General features: G+C 36.3%; 1 protein-coding gene across 5 annotated transcripts in view; it reads right to left on the bottom strand.

Moving 5' to 3' along the window:
- The window catches only part of RASAL2 (RAS protein activator like 2), a 392,645-nt gene that overhangs the window by 252,650 nt on the left and 123,291 nt on the right, over positions 1–16,704 (bottom strand). For 3 of the 5 annotated variants that reach the window (XM_018060638.1, XM_018060639.1, XM_018060641.1), the window contains exon 1: positions 874–1,723. The exons of the other annotated variants lie outside the window; for them this stretch is intronic. In XM_018060638.1, the coding sequence (XP_017916127.1) occupies positions 874–1,471 (598 nt within the window). In that variant the 5' untranslated portion in view covers positions 1,472–1,723. Of the gene's footprint in view, positions 1–873; positions 1,724–16,704 lie in introns of those variants that run through there. 5 annotated transcript variants of the gene reach the window in all.

Genomic DNA, 16,704 nt, shown 5'->3' with positions numbered 1-16,704 from the left:
AATTCAAACTTCTGCTGATGTGGTAAATCTCATAATTAGAGATAAGATAAAGTTTTCTAACGGAAAGAGCATATCCAAAAATGACCTCAACTCAATAGAAATATTATCAGTATATTAAGATTTTCAAAAATAAAACAAAAAAAATCAAACACAAGTCTTAATTCACAATTGAAGTAGTTCGTCAGGTAAGCTCAATCACATCCAGAGCAATCAGATAAAAATTTTAAGGTTTCTTTTGGTAGCTTAAAACACTATCATCAATATAAAACATTTTAAAATATAAACAAATCCTAAGTTTATTTTAAATGTTGACAATTCTATTACCTGATATGAATCAAACACAAATTTCTATTTTGTAGCCTAAATATTCAGGATTTGCATTTTTTCCTTCCATTTTCAAATTGTGTATCACCAAGACATGAGCAGATCAGAAGTCCCACCTATTAAAAGCTATCAATATAATCCAGCTCTAAATAGCTCTAATAACATTTGTCAATTTTTATGAAGAGATAATAGAAGGAATTCTCTTTTAACTCTCAACTTTGTCAGGAGGAGATGATTTGATACTTTCTCCCTCTAAACTGCATTTAATGTACAAAAGTAGATCAATGGGATTAAAAAGGGTAAAAGACAAAACAGAACAAATAATTTTACCCAGGCCCCAAAACGAAGAGTTCAGAGTATAACATAATAAAAAAAATTCCTTCTAAATCAATTTTTTACTATTAATTACTATCATTCATTGAGCTTCTAAAGTAGAGTTTAATACTTTTTAAAAATTGCACTAATTAAGTAAATTATTTTATAATGAGCAAAGAGGATGTTTTATTCATTATAAAACACAAATAATCCCCCTTATTCATCACAATATACCTTCTCTTACTGGCTCACTGGTTGACTCTCCTTTTAGACTCAGCATCCTGGAGAAGCCATTGGAAAGAGTAGAGAAAATGCCACGGATGAAATATCCCTGCTGCTCAGACTCCACTGACCCCACTGAAGTTGGCCACCGTCTAACAAATCTGACACTGGAGCGGGGTTCTGGCTCTGAAAGAGATCTGCTGAATGGAACCCGAAGTGACAGAGTGTTTACCAGGTTCTGCTTCTCCATTGATGTTCCAAGGACTTCATTGCCAGAGGAAGAAATATTATCCCCAACCATCTTTGGCAGGACCGCTTGTTGTGGTTCATCCAAGTCTCCTTTATTATTTTCCAATTGCTCCTTTTTGCCCCCTTTCAACCTTAAGCTGGGGTGTGTTTGCCACCGATAAGCACCCAGTGGCTTTCCTAGACTAGAAACAGCCTGTTCATTTTTCTTCCTCTTGCTTTTCACTGGACCACGCCATGGATAACTCTTTAAGCTTCTTCCTATCTCTGAGTGTGCATAAGCAGGTTCTGACAAAGATCTTCGATAGCTTGGAGGACGCGGTGATGTTTGTCTTTTAAAGATGCTCATCTTCCATGACTCCATTTTTTAACAACTTCTTGAAACTAAATTTTTTGCTCTGCAGTCTTTGCAGTTGAACCACACTTGTCCGTGCAGTCCAAAACATTCAACTGCTTAAACAGCTTTCTTTGTGTGGCTTTGAACCACAGCAGATGTTGCTGCTTAAGAACTGGTGTCATGTTATTACCCCCATTTTCCCAGATCTCCAAAATTTCAGCAAGCACCCAAAAACCTCCTGTCTGAAGCAAATTATCTTCAGAATACAGCAAAAGAAGATCATCTCACTTCCTGCAGTAGGTTACATTTCTGCCCTGAGTTTTCAGGAAATGGTTTTTTAAAAAAAAAAAAATGAGAAGTGAAATAAAAGCAACAAAAAAAAACCCACAGACACCTTTGGGGACCAATAGCAGTTAAGTGTGCACTATGTGAATGATACTGGGTTAAAAACAGATTGTGAAAGTACTCAAGCTGACTTACACACTTTCCAGAAGAAGAAAAAACTTGCATAAAAGCCTGCTCTCTAAAGGACAGCTCTTCAGGACAGTTTTTAAAGTTGGCATTTCAAGAAAATTCTTGCTATTTACACCACAACTTCTCTCAAAGTTAATACTGTTTTACAACCAATAGGTAAAGTTTTGTGCAAGAGGCACTGCAAAGATGAGGGGAAAAGGACAAAAGAATGCCAAAATATAAAGCCATTTTTAATGCAAACATACTAGGGAGAATTTTAAAAGCACAAGTGGACAGAAAAAAAGAAAAAGCATAGTGGATACTTGCTATGAACTATACCAAAGGAAAAGGAAAATCTTAAGGCAACATCTTGCGGGAACTGGAACACAAGAAAGTACATACTTAAATGATTTCTAAAAGGGAAAAGTTTGCTTTATAAATCTAATTGGGATAAGTTGTATGGAAAAATATGGAAAAATATTCCCTATCTATTTAACCAAAAAATTTCCTTTATTCCTCTTTGTGCTATTTACAACCTAAAAAAAAAAAAAAGAAGAAGAGCTGACTACTTAAAATTTTATTAAAGCAAAGTACCTTATATTGAACCAAGATCATGAATGCCAAGTTTTTTTGCTGGTTACTTTTTTTTCAACTGTCAGCTCATAAACTCCTGAAAATAGGGGTTTCAAATGGAAAGCCTGACAGACTTAAGACCATCAATAAAAGAGATAAAACATGGCAATCAGATCACTTTGCAAGCTGCATAAAAAATGATGATTTCATGTGGAAAACTAAAACACCATCCATTTGTAGAATATGTACAATGAAAAAACAGTTCTTAACTCTTTCTTATTATTGCAAACAGTAAAGTTAGTAACATATCTATTCTTTGAAACATATTAAAATGTTCTAGTTATTTCCATTATCATAAAATAATGATCTCATCTTCATTTGTTTATATAGCCTCTAAATTTACACATTTCTGTACTAAGTAAGTGTTGAAGTACTCAGCTTTCCCAAAAGTATAATAAATCAAATTAGAGTATATTACAATCATAAAATTTTCTCTTGGCTTAAAAAAGACACTTAGAAATATGAATCTGCAAAAAGAGAAAAACAGTAAACATTAAGTTCTAATCCCTACTTATGACACATCACACAATCCACCAAAACTGATCTGTGATGGAAAATAAACCTAAATGTAAAATATAAACTGATAAAGCTTATAAAGGAAATCACAAGAGAATATTTTTGTGCACTGAGGATAGGCAAAAATTTCTTGGGATTAAAAAAAGTAATAACTGGACTTCCCTGGTGGTCCAGTGCTTAGGAATCCACCTGCCAATGCAGGGAACACTAGTTCGATCCCTGATCTGCGAAGATTCCACAGGCCACAAGGCAACTAAGTCCAAGCACCACAACTACTGGATCTGTATTCTAGTGCCTATGGACCACAACTATAGAGCCTGTGCACCTACAGCCTGTCCTCTGCACCAACAGAAGCCATGGCAAAAGGAAGTCCACACCACAACAAAGAATAGCCCCTGCTTGCACAACTGGAAGCCCAGATGCAGCAACGAAGACCTAGTGCAGCCAAAAATAAAAACAAATTTTATAAAAAGTAGTAACCATGATAGGAAAACATTAATAACTGTGAATCCATAAAAATTAAAACCTTAATAAGTCTAGAAGACAATCAATAAGCAAGCTACAAAATGGGAGAACATATTCACAATACAAATGTCTTACAATCTGTACCACAAAATATAAAGAACTCCTATAGCTTACTGATTGGAGAAGGAAATGGCAACCCACTCCAGTATTCTTGGCTGCAGAATCCCATGGACGGAGGAGCCTGGTGGGCTACAGTCCACGGGGTTGCAAAACAGTCAGGACACAACTAGGAAAAGAGAGTTGAACAGACCCTTCATGAAGAAAGTTATATGAATGGTCAATAAGCATAGTGGGAAATGTATTCAACATCATTAGGACTGAGAGAAACGCAAATTATAGCCAATAATGAGATATCATTCACTAAAATAGCTAACACTTAAACGGCTAATAACACCAGATGCTGGTGAGAATGTGGAGCAACCAGAAATCTCATAATCAGTCATGAAGTCATGAAATGATACAATTGCTATGGAACAAATTTGACAATTTTATTTTTACAAGATAAACATACATTTATCCAATGCACATCAGTTCCACTCATAAGCATTTACTCAAGAGAAACGAAAATACACAAACTTGTACTTCATGTTCACAGCAGCTTTATTTATGATACCCTTAAAGTGAAAACAACCCAAATGTCTATCACAGCAGACTGGGTAAACAAACTGTGATGGTTTCATACACTGTATTCAACTCAGCTATAAAAAGAATAAACTACTAATAACAAAACAATATGAATGAAAACCACAGATATTATGCCAACAAAAGAAACTAGACACAACAGAGCACATGCTGTATGATTCCATTTCTACAGAGTTCTAAAATAGGCTGAACTAATTTTTAACAGGGGGGAAAAAATCAAGAAAGCAGTTGTCAGTGGTAGAAAGCATTATTAACAAGAAAGGGCACCAGGAAGCTTTCTAGGGTTAAGGAAATTTTCTTAATCTTGATATACATGTGAATATGGTATATTTGTCAAGACTGATCCATTTGTTCTCAAGATTTATGCATTTTCCCGTAATTAAGTTTTACCTTTAAAGAACTGCAAATACGACAGTTAGTAGGCTTACTTATCTAATATAATGAGTTAGTAATTCTGAAAGCACTTTCTGTATATTTAAGACTTGAGAAAAGGTGTAAATTCATTGAAGATAATGAATGAATATGGATGAATAAATACATGCAGACAGACATACCAATACTGGAACAAACTAATACTATACACCTCCAGATATGTTGAACTGTGAAAGCATAGCTTGTGATTTATTCCTGTAAAAAAAAAATATATAACCTAAATCTAATCACAAGCAGCATCAGATAACCTTGAATTAAAGAAGATCTACGAAATAACTATATCCTTTGCTTCAAAAGTGTCCAGGTCAAGAAAGTCAGAGAAAAGCTATTGTAATTCAAAGGAGACTCAGGAGAAACAATGAAAAGTAATGTGTAATTTTGGATCTGATCCTAAAATGGGGAGAAAAGCTATAAAAAACATTATAGGGATAACTGACAAAATCTGAATACGGACTATGGATTAGATAATAGAATATTAACATTAAGATTTCTCATTTTCATTATGAAAGAGAATGTTATTATTCTTAGGAAATTCCCACTGAAGTATTTCGGGATCTTAGAGGCATGATGTTTCCAATTTACCCTCAAATGACTCAGAGAAAAACTACCCATATAAAGGTATATGAAATATGACCAAACTAACAGGGCAAACTGTATATAATTATTGAATCTAGGTAAAGGAACCAGAAATCAAATTGCCAACATCTGCTGGATCATGGAAAAAGCAAGAGAATTCCAGACAAACATCTATTTCTGCTTTATTGACTATGCCAAAGCCTTTGACTGTGTGGATCACAGTACACTGTGGAAATTTTGAAAGAGATGGGAATACCAGACCATCTGAGCTGCCTCTTGAGAAACCTATATGCAGGTCAGGAAGCAACAGTTATTACTGGACATGGAACAACAGACTGGTTCAAAACAAGAAAAGGTAGTACGTCAAGGCTGTATATTGTCACCCTGCTTATTTAACTTCTATGCAGAGTACATCATGAGAAACGCTGGGCTGGAAGAAGCACAAGCTGGAATCAAGATTGCTCGGAGAAATATCAATAACCTCAGATATGCAGATGACACCACCCTTATGGCAGAAAGTGAAGAGGAGCTAAAAAGCCTCTTGATGAAAGTGAAAGAGGAGAGTGAAAAAGTTGGCTTAAAGCTCAACATTCAGAAAACGAAGATCATGGCATCTGGTCCCATCACTTCATGGGAAATAGATGGGGAAACAGTGGAAACAGTATCAGACTTCATTTTGGGGGGCTCCAAAATCACTGCAGATGGTGATTGAAAACTTAAAATTAAAAGATGCTTACTCCTTGGAAGCAAAGTTATGACCAACCTAGACAGCATATTCAAAAGCAGAGACATTACTTTGCCAATAAAGGTCCATCTAGTCAAGGCTATGGTTTTTCCTGTGGTCATGTATTGATTTGAGAGTTGGACTGTGAAGAAAGCTGAGTGCCGAAGAATTAGTGCGTTTGAAGAAGACTCTTGAGAGTGCTTTGGACTGCAAGGAGAACCAACCAGTCCATTCTGAAGGAGATCAGCCCTAGGATTTCTTTGGAAGGAATGATGCTAAAGCTGAAACTCCAGTACTTTGGCCACGTGATATGAAGAGTTGACTCATTGGAAAAGACCCTGATGCTGCGAGAGATTGGGGGCAGGAGGAGAAGTGGACGACAGAGGATGAGATGGCTGGATGGCATCACTGACTCAATGGACGAGAGTCTGAGTGAACTCTGGGAGTTGGTGATGGACAGGGAGGCCTGGCGTGCTGCGATTCATGGAGTCGCAGAGTCGGACACGACTGAGCAACTGAACTGAACTGAACTGAACTGAAAGGGTCCCTGGTAGCTTAGTGGTAAAGAATCTGCCTGAAAAAAAAATAAATAAATAAATAAAATAAAATAAATTAAAAAAAAAAAAAATCTGCCTGAAATGCAGGAGACGCAGGAGACACAGGAGACAGAGGTTTGATTTCTGCGTCAGGAAGATCCCCTGGAGAAGGAAATGGCAACCCACTCCAGTATTCTTGCCTGTAAAATTCCATAGACAGAGGAGCCTGGTGGGCTACAGTCAGTGCGGTCACAAAGAGTTGGAGGTGACTGAGCGCTTGTGCAGGTGCACACACACACACACAGACACATCCACACAAAGGGTATATAGAAGTTTCTTGTATGCTTGCAAATATTCTATAGGCTTGAAATTACTTCAAAATAAGACATTACACCCGTAATTTTTTTTTTTAATTTCAAAACTACTTCCTTTGGGTCTATAACAGATATTTTATTATTAATACTGTAATGGTCCCTATTTCAGAGTATCTTTTGAGTAATACTAATAAGAAAATATCTAGTTTCACAGGTTTCATGAGAGGGAAGTTAATCAAGATCACCCTATTAAAACACCTCAGTAAAAATTAAAACTACGATTTTGAGAAAAGCTGCACTATAGGAGTGGAACTTAAGCCCCATAATTAACACTGTAAAGTTCAGAGACTCAGTGTTAAATGAGAAAATACTTTTACACACTAAATAGGTAAGGTAAATATAAGTATACTAGTTTCTGAACTCATCAACCCAATTCTTTCAAGGAGCTACTACAATTCTTAGCATAAACTTCCCTATTTAAAGGAATATGGAAGTGGAAAATATTAAACAGCACAGAAAAAGATTCAAGCAAAATCAGAAAGCAAAAGAAATACAGAGTGAGGAAGTGACAGTCTCTAAGTAGGGATAATCAAAGAAATTAAGAAATTCACCTCTTTTAGAGTTGGCTAAAGTTGGATTTGGCAAATGTTTCAAATTATCTTCTATCATTATGATAACCTAATATCATTTGTTAGTTATTTCTCTAAGCTTTGTCTTTCACCTGAATTTAACACGATCACTTGACACACTGCATTTTCTAAATTTTACCAAATGTATACAACAAATTTATAATTTTTAAGAAAATATTCCAAGTTTTATAATTTTTTAATTAGAGACTATGACACTACTACCACTGAACTACCACATTCATTATCAATCCTAATATAAAAATTGGCTGCTGATTAAAGTGTCATAACAAGAACATTACTGCCACCTCAAGTATCAGCTAATTATTATCCATTTCCTTACTATATAATTTGCAATATTCAAAGCACAGCTTTAAGAATTACTCTAGTTGCTGACCCAAAAGAAACATCTGAGTTCTCTAAATAAATATACAAGTACTTATGTTGGTATGGAGCCATTTTTAAAATGGTTATTCAGTGCCTGCCATGTATCAGGCACTGAACTAAGACTAGAGGAACAAAAAAGAACAAAATACACACTGCCCCTGCCCTCCTGAAAGTGCCAGCTAACCAGGAAGGACTGGTACTAAGAAGGGGAGTCTACGGAATGCTCAGCACGTGTGATGCAAGGAAATTTTTAACATGTCTAATTTGAATGCAGAGTTCCAAAAATAGCAAGGAGAGATAAGAAAGCCTTCCTCAGTGATCAGTGCAAAGAAATAGAGGAAAACAATAGAATGGGAAAGAACAGAGATCTCTGCAAGAAAATTAGAGACACCAAGGGAACATTTCATGCAAAGATGGGCTCAATAAAGGACAGAAATGGTAGGGACCTATCAGAAGCAGAAGATACTAAGAAGAGGTGGCAAGAATACACAGAAGAGCTGTGCAAAAAAGATCTTCACAACCCAGATAATCAAGATGGTGTGATCACTCACCTAGAGCCAGACATCCTGTAATGGGAAGTCAAGTGGGCCTTAGAAAGCATCACTACGAACAAAGCTAGTGGAGGTGATGGAATTCCAGTTGAGCTATTTCAAATCCTGAAAGATGATGCTGTGAAAGTGCTGCACTCAATATGCCAGCAAATGTGGAAAACTCAGCAGTGGCCACAGGACTGGAAAAAGGTCAGTTTTCATTCCAATCCAAAAGAAAGGCAATGCCAAAGAATGCTCAAACTACCACACAATTGCACTCATCTCACACGGTAGTAAAGTAATGCTCAAAATTCTCTAAGCCAGGCTTCAGCAATACGTGAACCGTGAACTTCCAGATATTCAAGCTGGTTTTAGAAAAGGCAGAGGAACCAGAGATCAAATTGCCAACAACCACTGGATCATGGAAAAAGCAAGAGAGTTCCAGACAAACATCTATTTCTGCTTTATTGACTATGCCAAAGCCTTTGACTGTGTGGATCACAATAAACTGTGGAAAATTCTGAAAGAGATGGGAATACCAGACCACCTGACCTGCCTCTTGAGAAACCTGTATGCAGGTCAGGAAGCAACAGTTAGAACTGGACATGGAACAACAGACTGGTGCCAAATAGGAAAAGGAGTATGTCAAGGCTGTATATTGTCACCCTGCTTATTTAACTTCTATGCAGAGTACATCATGAGAAACGCTGGGCTGGAAGAAGCACAAGCTGGAATCAAGACTGCTGGGAGAAATATCAATAACCTCAGATATGTAGATGACACCACCCTTATGGCAGAAAGTGAAGAAGGACTAAAGAGCTTCTTGATGAAAGTGAAAGAGGAGAGTAAAAAAGTTGGCTTAAAGCTCAACATTCAGAAAACGAAGATCATGGCATCCGGTCCCATCACTTCATGGCAAATAGATGGGGAAACAGTGGCTGACTTTATTTTTCTGGGCTCCAGAATCACTGCAGATGGTGACTGCACCATGAAATTGAAAGATGCTTACTCTTTGGAAGGAAAGTTATGACCAACCTAGACAGCATATTCAAAAGCAGAGACATTACTTTGTCAACAAAGGTCTGTCTAGTCAAGGCTATGGTTTTTCCAGTGGTCATGTATGGATGTGAGAGTTGGACTGTGAAGAAAGCTGAGCGCAGAAGAATTGATGCTTTTGAACTGTGGTGTTGGAGAAAACTCTTGAGAGTCCCTTGGATTGCAAGGAGATCCAACCACTCCATCCTAAAGGAGATCAGGCCTGGTTTTTCATTGGAAGGACTGATGCTGAAGCTGAAACTACAATACTTTGGCCACCTGATGTGAAGAGCTGACTCATTGGAAAAGACCCTGATGCTAGGAAAGATTGAGGGCAGGAGAAGAAGGGGGCAACAGAGGATGAGATGGTTGGATGGCATCACCGACTCAATGAACATGGGTTTGGGTGAACTCCAGGTGTTGGTGATGGTTGCAAAGAGTCGGACACGTCTGAGCAAATGAACTGAAGGCACAAGGGATAGAACCAATTTCTTTCCAGATTCTCTATTCTTGAGATTCTCCTGTTATACTCAACTCTACTATGTCGTGTGACATACATTTCTAAAAATCGTCACACTTTACAAAATTGCATAATAAAATTTCAAGGCTTTGAGGAAGGTGGGTTTGGGAAGAAACATTTAGAAACAATGACACATAAAAAAAGATAAATACTGTAGACCATTTTGCACATGTTAGATGGTTAAGAAAAGCCTAATTGCTAAAATAAATACATCATGTTACTTCAAAAACACTCTGAAGTTTGCCTGTAGAAGTGGGCATCAGAAGGGTTGTGGATTTTTCGTTTTTGTGACATGACGGAAGGAGGGTTATCTGAAATCTAAATGACAGCTCTAACGCTTAAGTGGATGGATGTGGCGCATAACAAGTGTGAGGAATTGAGGTGGCTGGTAGCTGGTCAAGATGTATGCCTTTCAATATTTCCTACAGTGTCACGCTTTACTTGGATACAGTTTTTGCTATGCAGCTAACATTTCTCAACAAACGGCACATAAGCAAACACAAAATTCATGTAACGCTCCAACTGTTCCCTACTATCCATCACATGATACACGTCCTGTTTGCAAACAAAGCATGACATAAAATAAATTTCAATTTAAAAATTTTTTGAAAAACACCTAAAATATAAAATAATAATTATTTTCTTTTTAAAACACCAAAAATAAAGCATGATAATAGAGCTGACTTTATCTTTTCTTTTCCATAATACTGGCATGGTATTTAAAAAAAAAAAAAACAGGTAAAAATATCAACAGGAGACCTTACCATTGGAAGGCACAATAAATGCACAGGGTTTGACATAGTTCTTGAACTTAGCATATTCCAGTCTTTAGTTCAAACTTTTCACTTTTTTTTCTTTTCTTTCTCCTCAGAAAGATCAGAACAATAACAACCGAAGGCTCAAACTCAAGTTGTGGGCACAAAGGACCACACATAAAGATAATGTGACAGGTCTGCTTCCAGGCCAATGCTTCTCGCGCTGTAGGGTATGAATGAAGCACCAGGAGATTGAATTAAAATCTAGATTTTGCTTTAGTACACATGGGTGAGAGCCTGAAATTCTACATTTCTAACAAGCTGTAAGTGATACGTATGCTACTGATTCACGGGACAAATTGTGACTAACAAGCTGTAGACAGATTTTTAAATAAAAGGACTAAAGGAATTCTCAAGGCTCCCATGAGATTCAGTCAAGTTCTCCAAAATAAAAACATCATATTGGGATTAGTGGATAAAGTGAGAATATCTGCTTGAAATATTCTGTGCAAGTGAGTATGTAGATCACACAGAGACTTTGCTCATGGTCGTGTGCAGAGAATTAAAGATAACAGCAATCAAACCTCTTCCTTGGAGACAGCAAAGACTATCTACAGCATAAAAATAAAGCACAATTAAAAATTCAACAATCGTCTGCATTTTAAGAACTGCAGCATTTTTTTTTTAATGGAAGGAAGCAAGGGAGGGAGATGCAAATGACCATCTATAGGAGGATGCCCAAATAAATCACAGTACATACCATGCAAAAACAACCACATATATTTAAATGTGCTAGAAACACACACATTTTTAAAGAGTGATGGCCTGTAGGGAGTACAAAGAGATATCACCTTAGATCTTTGTGGTTTTATTTTTTAACTGTGAGTATATACTAGAGTCACAGTAAGAAGAAAAAACTTAAAACAGAAATTTAGGTGGTAAGAAGTCTAAGGGATAAGGTATAAAAGCAATATATACTATAAAAAGTAGATCATGATCCCACTTTTACTGAAGATTATCATTAATATGTCAGTGTACATATGACAGAATTTATGTAGAGAGAAATTCTGTTCCTATTTTTTTAAAATATTTTCTTTTTTAAAAATAATAAAATTTGTTATTTTTGTTGCTAACAGATTATTGGTTTTATATTATTAATTTCTATAATATATGAAATTTTATGACTGTATATTTTTATTCTTTTTGAATGCACAAAGTTAAATAAGTATATATTTTAAATCTACACAGAGCAAAATGGAAACATTTAATATCAACCCACAGAATCAGAATTAGAGATCAGAGAACTAAACAAGACATCACAGATTATTCTAACCAACACTTACATATAATCAAATGAGGCCAGAGAAAAGAACTTGTCCATGACTAGTCAACAGCAAAAACAAACAAACAAACAAACAAAAAGAACACACGGGTACCCTAATTCCTAATTCAGGGTTATATATAACCTCTTTAAATTAGCATTTTCCAACTACGATTCACAGAATACAGTTGAGAAATTTAGACTTAGGGGCATAATTGTGACACTGAGTCCAGATATTTTATTGTTGTCTAGTTTAAATGCTAAATTCTTTACTTTTTAAAGATTAAAATAGGATATCAGTTTCTCATTAAAATGGCTTTTCAGATTTCTTTCAACTAACGGAAGCAAGCAGAGATGAAAAGGCAAAACTTAAGCTTTCTCAGTTTACAAATACTAGTCTGCCACCACTTCCTATCTTTTAAGACACACCTTTTCTACACCGAAATTCTATCCTATAAATCTCACATGCTCTTATGTAATAGAAGATACGACATAATACAACTAACAAAGAGTTCAGGAGTTCTGTTACTGGAACAACAGAGTACATACCTCTTAGATCAACTAATGAAAAGCTTTAAAAATAGGATTAATTTCTATAAACCAGAAGAAGACATCTTTCAAAAATACAAAGTCTTTGTTTATTCAAAGCTAAGTAATTAATAACAAAACATCCCCTTCCCATCTCCTATCACTGGAGCACATCTGCTTCCCGATGAAACACTTCCTGTGGCAAAAACTACCTCCTTTCTAAGTAAGAGAACTCAAAGACACACCTGACACGTACACAACTGCTTCTCATTTAAGCGAGATATGTCTAGAGGAGCTAAATAAAGATTATTCTTAATAGACAACTCTCAGAATTTATTTTTTAAATAAAATGTTTGAAAATAAAAACCAAAACACAGATGACTTCTATCATTAAAGTCTTTTAAAAAATAAAAACTTCTGGTTTTCCTCTAAACATCTCTGATCACAACTTCTCTGTCTCCTGTGAGATTCATTCTTCTCTATCTAGTCTCTAAATGTTAGGAGTGCATCAAACTGGGTGCCAGGCACGCCATCACCATATTCTCACCATGCATATCATCACTCACAGTTACCACAGCAACTTATACCTCCAGTTCAGACCTGATCTCCTTGACCAACATAGTCATGTACTCAATTAGACATTTTGTGGCCTCTCAAATTCAAAACGTATAAAACCTAACCCATGATCTTTCCCTTAAAATCTGTTCTCATTCCAGTGTTGCTAATTCTAATAAAAATAACATCCACTCCACTGTACCAGTCCCAAATCTTAGTCATCTCCTTCTCTTACCATTCAACATCAAATCCATGAACCTCGCCGATCTTCCCTAAGTATACTTAATCTACTTCTCACCATTTCCTCTAAATTAACTATCATTTCTCACCTGGATTATCCTAAATTTATCTACCTACATCTACTACAGTCCCCTGTAAATCATTATTCCTACTATAGTGCGAATAATTTTTTCCAAATACAAGTTTACTGCATACTACTTTTCAATTGCTTCCCACTGCTCTATAAAACGAACACAAAACATACCAAAATTCCTCAGCATAGCCTGGTCCCTACCCTACGCCATCCCTTCAGCCTTCTGTGAATCCTTTCAGTCCTTCATACCAACACTCTCCTTCCCCATGGCACGGCTTTTGCCCACAATGTTTCCTTTACATGGAAGGATTTTTCTCCCTTCATCAACTGCCTATTCACGCTGCAGGTTTCAAGTGTTACTACTTCCTGAGAGCGCCTTTCCTGACTACCCTGACTAGGTCAAATCTCTTTTTATAGGCTTTTACAGTCCCAAGCATCTCCCTATTATAGTTATAGCTATTTTTGGACATTTCCTTGTGAGATTATTAATCAGTGATTATTTCAACCACAAAACTATAATTCCCATGCCCGTTTTATTGTCTATAGAGTCCTCAGCACTTGACATATGATAGGCACTCAATAAATATTTGTTGAATTAATTAATAAAAATCTGAGAAAGACCTAAAAATAAAAGCACCTGACTTCAGGATAGTAGTAACAAGGGTCAGTAATAATGAGTTTAACATTATCTCTCATACCAAGAAGATCACATTAAAACACATATGATGAGGGAGAAGGACAAGGGAGAAAAGACAGTCACCAGGGAGTTATCTTTCTTGAACCAAGTGACTATCTGTTTCTTCAAGGATATGGAAAGAGAGGAGTATTAACAGAGGAAAATAAAAGAATTATGTCAAATGAGATGAGAGCAAGAAAGAGGCAAGAAATATTGCTTCAATTGTTAAGATTTTCTTCCCCCAGAAATGTCGATTTAGTTGACAGAAACTACTACCTGGCTTTTCTAGATTTTCTTTAAAAATTATTTCTAAGAAAAAAATCTGGCATCACTGGAGAACATCTTGAAGAAGCATAAAGAGGTAACTACCAGCACTTAACAAATCTCATACCTTCTTCAATGAGTACAAACTTAGAAAATGAACAACATTCTGATAACTTGAAATAAGTATCAGCATTTTATCAATACATCTGATAAATGACAAAGCAGCCTGTACTAAAGTAGACTTAGTTCAGCGCCAAAACTGGGGTTGCTAAAGCAATGAATTAGAAATATTTCCTTATTATAAGGTATTGCACTACTTGGGAAACAATACAGTATCATTTGAAAGTGGACTTGGATTAATTGCTAATATATATTACAAATTCTAGGGCAATCACTTAAAAACTTTATTAAAAGGTAAAGAAGAAAAAAATAGAATCATGTAAAATGATTAGTTAAAATCAAAAAAGACAAAAAGGAATAGAAGACAAATACAGAAACAAAGAACAAGAGTAACAAACAAATAACACGGGCAACAAACAGAAAACAGTAACAAATATAATAGATATTAATCCAACTATATCAATAATCCCTTTAAACATAAATGGTCCAAATATACCAGTTAAAGACAGAGATTGTCAGTGGGGATCAAAACACAAGCCCCAGCTATATGTTGCCTACAAGAAATCTGCTTTACATATAAAGATACAAATACATTAAAAGTAAAGGGTTTTTGAAAAAGATGTAACATGCTAACACATATAACATGCTAATCAAAAGAAACCTAAAGTAGCTATACTAATTTCAGATAGGGTAGAATTCAGAGTAAGAGAAAAAATCAGGAATAGATAAAGGCTTATGTCTGTGTGAAATGCGGGAGACCCAGGTTTGATCCCTGGGTTCGGAAGATCCCCTGGAGAAGGAAATGGCAAGCCACTCTAGTATTCTTGTGTGGAGAATCCCATGGACAGAAAAGCCTGGCGGGCTACAGTCCACGGGGTCGCAAAGAGTCAGATATGACTGAGCGACTTCACTTCACTTTCACTTTATGTAATAATAAAAGAACCAATTCCCTAAGAAAATTGAGAATCCTTAATGTATATGTACCTAACAGCAAAGCGTCAAATTATGTGAGTTTAAAAACTACAAAGAGAAATAGACGAATCTCCTATTATAGCTGGAGATTTCAACCACACCTCTGTGAGAAAGGGACAGTTCAGCAGGCAGAAAATCAGTAAGGACACAGCTGAACTCCACAGCACCTTCAATCATCAACTGGATAAGTAACAACTAAGAGCACCACTCTAGACAACTACTACCTTTTAATGAGTACTTTTATTAAGTACAGTTGGCTTTTTATGTTAGACCTTGAAATTTTAGGAGCAAAGAAAAACTGTTGAAGTCAGTTTGGAGATAAGGAAATGAGTCAAGGACTATCATACAAACAGCCGGAAAGCAGCAGCTTTGAAACTCTGTTCCTTCTGGTTGTGTTACATATGCCTTGAAATAAAAAATCAGAAGCAAATTTAACAAAAGAAATAAACTTTTAGAAAAAGAAACAGAATTTCATCAGTAATATAATGCAGTTACCTAGAAATATCAATTAATAAGATGCTCTGGTTAAGTTGACTTTAGGTTTAATGAAGAATCGAGAACCTTTGTCTGAAATTGTTTACTTTTTACTTTTTTTTTTTTTTCTAACAGGCATTAGTTAATTTTATGGTCTCAGTGAATAGACACTTTATTTAATTATTTCAGGCTTCCCTGGTAGCTTAGCAGTAAAGAATCCACCTGCCAATGCCTATCAATGCAGGAGACACAGGTTCAATCCCTGAGTCAGGAAGATCTCCTGGAGTAGGAAATGGCAACCCACTCCAGTATTCTTTCCCAGAAAATTCCATGGACAGAGGAGCCTGGTGGACTACAGTTGGACACAACTAAGCGACTGAGCAAGGAAGCATGAAGAAAGATCTACAGAAAGAAACAACAGTCAGTTTTCCCAGCTTTCAAGGATGAGAAGCTTTTCAGGCCAAGGGGATAGTGTTTGAGGGTAGAAGAAAGGCAAAGAGAACTCTTAGCAAAGAGAACAGTACGGACAAAGATATGAAGGCATGAAACATTTCAGGCACAGATTAGCATCCAGAGTACAAGGAGAAAGGTAACAGGAGACAACACCACTGTAGACGTAGACAGAGGGAAGACTAGGGAGTCTCTTGTTTGCTAAAGAATTTGGACTTCATCTTTTAAATAATGAAGTGAAGTCAAAGTCGCTCAGCCATGTCCGACCCTTTGCAATCCCATGGACTATACACTCCATGGAATTCTCCAGGCCAGAATACTGGAGTGGGTGGCCTTTCCACTTCTCCAGGGGATCTTCCCAAAACAGGGATCAAACCCAGGTC

Source organism: Capra hircus, chromosome 16, assembly GCF_001704415.2.
Source record: "Capra hircus breed San Clemente chromosome 16, ASM170441v1, whole genome shotgun sequence".
NCBI lineage: Eukaryota > Metazoa > Chordata > Mammalia > Artiodactyla > Bovidae > Capra > Capra hircus.
This window is presented reverse-complemented; position numbering and strand designations above follow the sequence as displayed.